This window comes from Meles meles, chromosome 19 (assembly GCF_922984935.1).
Source record: "Meles meles chromosome 19, mMelMel3.1 paternal haplotype, whole genome shotgun sequence".
In the NCBI taxonomy this organism is placed as follows: Eukaryota; Metazoa; Chordata; class Mammalia; order Carnivora; family Mustelidae; genus Meles; species Meles meles.
In genome coordinates this window covers 47,392,026-47,399,470 of record NC_060084.1, presented here as the reverse complement: position 1 = coordinate 47,399,470, position 7,445 = coordinate 47,392,026, and the positions used below count along the sequence as shown (strand labels likewise).

General features: G+C 53.7%; 1 protein-coding gene across 1 annotated transcript; it reads left to right on the top strand.

The window, feature by feature from the left end:
- The first annotated feature begins 1,489 nt into the window (after positions 1-1,489).
- CD177 (CD177 molecule) lies at positions 1,490-7,169 on the top strand. Its single transcript, XM_045989604.1, has 9 exons — positions 1,490-1,541; positions 1,616-1,756; positions 2,280-2,465; positions 3,332-3,451; positions 3,626-3,754; positions 5,391-5,531; positions 6,223-6,408; positions 6,542-6,676; positions 6,934-7,169. The coding sequence occupies exons 1-9, from the start codon at positions 1,490-1,492 to the stop codon at positions 7,167-7,169; spliced, it is 1,326 nt and encodes a 441-aa protein (XP_045845560.1).
- The last annotated feature ends 276 nt before the right edge of the window (positions 7,170-7,445 follow it).

Here is a 7,445-nt window from a genome sequence, read left to right as displayed (position 1 = left end):
TGTTCACTGTGTCTGTTTAAATAATATAAGTCCCTCAATGAAGTGGAGCAGCGTGATGTCCTACAGAAACTCAGATGATCCGGGTACCTCTGAACTCTGTTATAGGACAGCTCAGGAGTGTCGACCTCCTTCATGGCAGCGGTTCACATCCATCCAGAGCCATTATCCAAAGAATCCCTGCAAAGCCTGAGCATTATGCCTTTGGCCAGTGCCCAACTCCCCGCCCCCCCCCCCCCCCGATCAATGGCCTGCAGTCTTTCTGGTAGAGGGGAAGAGTACCGTCTACACCCGTGGTTGCACTGCAGGGTCTTTCTCAAATGGACCCAGTCTCCAGTCTCCCGGAGTCTTCCAGGTCATGAGCAACCCAAGAGGTGCCGATAATCATCCCACTGACTTTACAGAAGAGGATGAGGCAGTTGGGAGAGGGGAAATGAATGACCCAAGGCTACACAATCAGGGAGCAACAAGATCTGGCCTGGTAGCAGAGTTTCACACACCGTCTCTGCTCTGCTGCTGTTACCCACCCCCCACCTTCCTCTTCCTCCTACATACACTTGTTGGCTCTGCAGTCACCAGCAAGACTTTTATTCTTCTCTGGCCCTCTCCTCCCCAGCGTGCTGGAGCTGGTGTGTACAGGCTTGCAAAAGCCAATGGTTAAATATTTCAGAATGTTGCAAGCCGATTGTTAAATGATGGGTAGCTCCAAGTCTAATGGGGTAGGAGTTTTATACCATGGAAAAAGGCCCCTGTCACAAGGCATGTTGTGCTGATGCTGTTTTTCTGAGGAGCTGGTTTTCTAGCATATCCCCGGGAAAGAAACTTTGCTTTGTCAAGGAATAGCCTGTCTTTGATAGAGACTCACTTTCCGTGACCACCCCCCACCCCTCCCCAGAAGGAACTTAAGCTCCCTGGTGGGTTTCCCCAGAGGTGGAGACTCTAGGGCCTGGACTTGTGCTAGGAGTGGGGGGAAAAGAGGAAGGGAAAACAGGAGGGAGCATTGGGGAATATGGGAATAAAAAGGGAAGCAATTTAAGAAAGAGAAGTAAGAAGCAAGAACCCATGGTGGACAGAGGTTAGAGCAGGGGTTAACCAGTGTCCACCGCACAATGTCCTCACAGGCGGTTGGGCCATATCCCCAGTATCTCCACCTGTGGTCGGAAGGTGGCCAGGCTACCCTGAAGAAATTGCCTTCCCAAACTATCCTGAAACAGCGTGGGGGTGGGCACCCACCAGGTGGGGCTCAGGAGGAAAGGGGGGCTGGGGAGATGGACCAGTGAGGCCGGCATAGTTCTAAGTGCTGGGCATCAAGGAGCCTGGACTCCTGGGTCCGGGGAAGGAGAGGAGACCTGGATTTCCCATCCAGTGAGACTCAGAGGGTGGCCCAGACCTCCTCTATCAGGGCTCTCCCTCCCACCCTTTCCTGGCAAGATATAAAAGGGCAGAGTACCCAGAAGCAAAAGCAGGAGCAAGAGTTCCAACCTCCCTGACCATGAGCCCTGCCTTGCAGCTGGCTATCCTGGGCACGACCCTCATGCTGCCCCGTGAGTGGGGACCCCAACCTGGGAGGGCCTTTTCCTAGAGGATATGCTCAGATGGATTTCTCTTCCCATCTCAGGAGTGCAGGCCCTGACCTGTCAGTGGGGGACACACAAGTCTGTGAGGAACATATCGGAACTGCCCCTTGAGTGGACGTCTGACAAGAAGTTATGTGAGGATGGCTGGGGTTGCCAGGACACGCTGATCCTCATCGAGAATGGTGAGCAGGGCCCTGTGGGGCCCAGGCCTAACTCCTACCCCCTCCCAGGAGAGGCATCCTTCCCTGCCCAATCCTACTGTACTCTGTGTAGGGACTCGGAAGACCTGCCCTCCTCAGCCAAGAAGCTGTCTCCTCCTCAGCAGGAATAGCCCATGGGGTGCCTACTCACCCTTCCAGCCTTTCACCCCAGACCACTTTGCAGACCCTCCTGCTAGGCCTCTGGAGTCCTGATTCCTGCCCCTCCTCCCTCAGACTCAGGAACCCAGCTCCCCACCCCCCATCTCTCCTCCCTTAGACCCAGGAGTCGAAATACCCAGCTGCCTCCTCCCTCAGACCCAGGAGTCCAGGCCCCCCAACTCCTTCCTCCTCCAGACCCAGAAGTCCAGGTCCCCAGCCTCCTCCTCCCTCAGACCCAGAAGTCCAGGTCCTCAGCCCCTTCCTACCTCAAACCCAGGAGTCCAGGTCCCCAGCCCCCTCCTCCCTCAGACCCAGGAGTCCAGAGCCTGATTCTCTTTTGATGCAGGACCCCAAGTGAATGTGGTGATCTCCAAGGGCTGCACCCCAATGGCAGATCAGGATGTCCTCATCAGGGAGCACAGTGCAGGCCCTGGCCTCTCCATCCTCTCTTACACCCATGTGTGCCGGGAGAAAGACTACTGCAACGGCCTGTCCACCAGCCTCCCACTCTGGGCCCTGCCGTCCACCACAGGTGCGGGATGGGAGGATCTGGGGGAGAGAAGGGGCCGGCAGGCACAGGGGAGCAGCAGGGCTTAGGAGAGAAGTAAGCACAGAGGCAGCTTCCACTTAGATTCCTCTTCCCTCCCAACTCCCTGTTCACTCTGTCTGGGGCTCCCTCCCTTACCACCCCTTCTTCTATTGGTCCTGGAGCAGCAAACCACACTGATTTCCTGGTGTTCAACCACCTAGCTTAGACTCAGGCATGGCCCTAACCCAGGGCGTGCTCCTTTCTCCTCCTCCTCCTCCTCTTCCTCCTTTTTCTTCTTCTATTTAGAATTCAATTCACTCATTTTTTATTGGCCTGTAACTTAAATTTTTTTTTATTTGAGTCCAGTTGATACACAATGTGACATTAGTTTCAGGTGTGCAAAAGTGATTGGCCAACTCTGTGTTATGCTGTGCTCACCACAGGTGTAGCTCCCATATGTCTACACAACCCTGTTACAGTATCATTGACTGTACTGTCCTTGTCTGGTACCCCAAATCAGGTTTGGGGCAACGTTTGTGCTTCTCTCCTCTTTGGAATGGTTTGTGAACAGAGGGTCTAGAGTTCTTGGACTGTTTCATGGGACCTGTGGGTGAATCCACTGGTTCCTCCTGGGGCACCCCTCCCCCTCTGCACCCCATCCTGTCCCCAGGCTCAGGTGTCCCTCAGGGCTTCTCCTATTCCTTGCCACCTGTCCCTGATTCCCTGGTATACCTGCAAGGGAGGGGCCAAGGAGGGCGCATCTGTCTGAGACTGGGGAGGTTGCTTCTTGGGACCAGCAAAGCAGGGGGCGGGGGGTGGTGGAGAGCAGGCCCCCATCCAAATCCAGAGCCCTTGCCTCACCTCCCTAGGCCCAGGCTCCCTGCGGTGTCCAGTCTGCTTGTCTACAGAAGTCTGTGAGTCTGCCACAGAGCTGATGTGCCCAGCCGGGAGCACACACTGCTACCAGGGGACAATCCAGCTCAGGGGAGGTGAGCCAGGACAGGAGGTCCCCGTGGGCCATGGGAAGTGGGGTGCTGAAGCAGTGGGAGGAGAGGTCTGAGGACCAAGATCTGGGGCCTGAGGAGGGTGGCCCCCCAGGGGGCGAGGTGGTTCCAGCAGCGTCTCCCTCCCTCCCTTCCACCCATCCCCCGCCCCGTCCACAGGGAATATCTTCAGCATTCTGAGAGTCCAAGGATGCACGGCCCAAGCAGGCTGCAACCTGCTCGGTGGGACTCAGAAAATCGGGCCCATCGAGATGAGTGAGGACTGCAGCCCTAGCTGTGAGTATCAGCGCACAAGAAGCACCTGAGGTTGGGGATGTGCGCTAGGAGGAGCCTTGAGGAATCTGAACGTTTATTAAGGTCAGATCGATTGGCCTTTGGCGGCAGAGTTTAAGGACTAGGAATTTTATGCTGAGAGGGATGGGGACCTTCTAGAGGCTTCCAAGCAGAGGAGAGACCTGAATGGACTTACCCTCTTACAAGGATAAGTAAGAGGATGCTGGGGGCGGGGCCGGGAAATCAGGGGAAGCAGGTTGAGTGCCAGCGCCTCCGCCCTGGGGGAAGCAGTGGAGAGAAGTGGGAAGCCTGCAAGGTCCTGGCGGTATTTTGCAGCTGAAGCCACAGGATTTCCTGATGGGTGCAACCTGAGGGAAAGGCAATTGTCCAGAGTTCCAGCAATATTTTCCTGGGGCAGCTGCAAGACAGGAGGGGCCGTTGAGCAAGACAGGCAAAGGGCAGTTGTATCATCTGCAGAGCGGGGTGCAGGAGAGTAGATGAGCAGGCCTCCCTCCTGGGGCCTTTGGTGAAGGTCACACATTTTGTGGTAGCTGAGGGTGGTCAGCACCCGCCCCAGGGAGCGGGAACACCTGTATTCCAAGCTCAGCTCTGACAGTCACCAGGGCTAGGACGGGGGGCAAGCTCCCTCTGCCTCTGTTTCCCAACTTGATGTTGGGGTGATGATTAAGCCATCTATGCTGGAGGTTGCTGTGAGGAAATGAGGTAACCTGGGTGAGGGGAGTCCCCTGGGAGGCCTACATGAGCTAGTCCATGGAAAGCAGCCGCCACAGCCTGGCACATAGTAGATGCTCAGTGCACACTAGGCATTTGTGTATTTTGGTCAGGAACATAGGGTTTCTCAGTTCAAAGAAATAAATGGTGGGGGCGCCTGGCTGGTGCAGTGGGTTGAATGTCCAGCTGTTGGCTTTGGCTTGGGTCGTGATCTCAGGGTTGTGGGATCCAGCCCCACATCAGGCTCCACACTCAGCTGTGGAGTCTGCTTGTGTTCCTGTCTCTTCCTCTCCCTCTGCCCCTCCCCCTCCTCTCTCTCAAATACATAAATGCATATATATATACACATATATATATGTTTAGGGTTGATATATATTTTATAGATTTATATATTTATAGATTATATATTTATATTAATATAGATTATATATTAATATAAATATATTTTTATAGATTTGTAGATCTATATATATTTTAGATATATATCTATATATAGATATATATATAGACAGATATATATATATATTGATATATATGTCTATAGATGTCCATATATATAGTGGCAGGCTGACCACCTCCTCCAGATGAGGGCCCTGAGCACCAGAGAGGACAAGTAGAGTTTGACTTAGGCCAAAGAAGTGCCATTGTGCCTGTCATACCCAAAGGGAGGAGGGGCCTTCCTCAAGGACCCTTGGGAAAGGCTCCTGCAGGTGTTCAGACAAAAACAGGGTAAAGAATGGGGATGGGACCACGACTTCCAAGGTCCCTTCTAAATCTGAGATTGAGGGACTCTGTGGCCAGGTCAGCTGGAGAGTGACCCAAGAATGTAGCCACCTTCCCGAGCACAGGAACCAGAGGGATGGACATGGCTGATTCCCTGGCTTACACAGACCCTTATACACCAACTTCTTCTCCCTAGCTTTTCTGACCTGTCAACGGGGTGTCACACTGTACAGCGATCAAAACCTGTCTCAGATACCCCGCAAGTGGAACACAGATCACTACGAGTATTGTAACGTTGGGGAGGTGTGTCAGGAGACCCTTCTGCTCGTTGATGTAGGTATGTGGGCTGTATTCGGGGTCCCGAATGTCCCCACCTGGGTCCTGTCCCCCGAATTTCCTGCCAGGTTCCCCTGATGCCTCAGATTCTAAGTTCAGGACTTCCTCCTTCTGTACCTTGGTTCGCCCTTCTGGAAACAGGTGAAATGACAGCAGTGCTAGCACCTACCTTGCTGGGTGGTTGTCGTAGTCCATGCGAGAGAGGGCCAAAAACAGAGCCGGCACAGAGTATAAGCCCAGAGTATAAGTATAAGTATGAGCTCCTGCAGTGTGTCAGGCACTATTTTAGGCACCGTGGACCCCTTGCATCTTCCTTCCTCTGGCTTTACACACCAGTGGGGAAGCAAAAAAACAAAACAAAAACAAAACAGTAAGATGCAGATGTGAAGCTGAGAGCAACCCTGCCGGGGAAAGGAGGTAAGGAGAGTTAGAAGGTTTTCATTTGAAAGTGGGTGCTCCAGGGAGGTTGTCCTGATCAACTGTTGCATTTGCAGAAGAACTGATTATTGGCAGAGCTGACTCTCGCCCCGGCCTTCCCCCTACCCTCAGTGTGCCCTGTGCTCTAGAAACCAGGCAGCTGCACTCACTCTCCACCTGCCTGCTGAGCATCAGGGTGCTCCGTCTCCTGCCTCTGATCATCAGAGCCCCACTTCCCCAGCCCAGCTTTTGCTCTCTTGCCCCCCCCTCCACAGGACAAAAATCAATCATAGTGGGAAGCAAAGGCTGCAGCAAGGGGAAGACGCAGGATGCCCCGACCATCACCATACACTCGGGGCCCCCTGGAGTGCTGGTGGCCTCCTATGCCCATTTCTGCTCCTCCAACAGGTGCAACAGGGCCAGCAATACCAACGTCCTGTTAAAGTCTCTCCCTCTTCCGGGTATGGAAGCCCAGTGGGTTGGGTGGGACCGGGGACACCAAGAGATGGGAAAACACAGAGACTTCGGGGATCGAGGAGGGTGGCTCCAGCTAGGAGCAGAGCTGTGCACCCCAGCCTTCCCTCTACTTTTCAGCTGCTCCTGCCCCAGGAAACTTGCAGTGTCCCATCTGTGTGAATCTCTTTGGACCCTGCCCAGAAAACCCAGAAAATGTTATGTGCCCCAGTGGCACCACTCATTGTTACAGTGGTTACATTAAGATCAAGGAAGGTGAGTGCTGATGGCCAGGTCCCAAGAACGCAGGGTTGGGGGCCTGGATTCATTGGTTCTGAGGTGGGAGGGTACTTGAGGCCCTGACTCAAGGGTTTGAGGGTGGGGTGGCTTGGGGACTCAGATTTCTAGGTGTCTGAGGGAGGAGAGGACTAAACGCAGTCTCCCAGTCTGAGGGGGCTGGGGGAATCAGGGATTCCTGGGTCTTAGGACTTTAGGCATGCTGTCCTTTGAAACTTCTCTGACTCACTTTCTAGGTGGGGTATACTCCAACTTGAATATTCGGGGCTGTGTGACCCAAGCTTCCAGCACCTTGTTGAACCATGCACAGAAAATCGGGGTCTTCTCGGTGATTGAGAACTCTGGGGAAGAGCCGGTGACTGAGGATAACAACCTTATTCTCCAAGCTAGAGCAGCCCCTGTGCCCTTACTGGCTTGGGTGGTGGGGCTTGGGCTATCCCTAGCCCTCTGGTGTGAGATACCTCCCTGCTGACCCCATTTCCCTATGATTCTTAGCTCCTTGCTGATGCTCTACCCAGTCTTTCTTCTGACCTCATAACCAAACAGCCTTGGCCACTAAATTATTTCCTTGCCCTCTCTGAGAATCATCATCTGTGGGCACAGCCTTATACTTCAATGTCCTGATAACAACATACAGAAGCAGCTGAGGAAAGCTGAACGTGACCTCTGGGAGAGATCAGTAGTGGCCACATGTGTCTGATAATAAAGATGTCGTCATTTCCCTGGATGCTGCGGTTTCTCTGTGTGC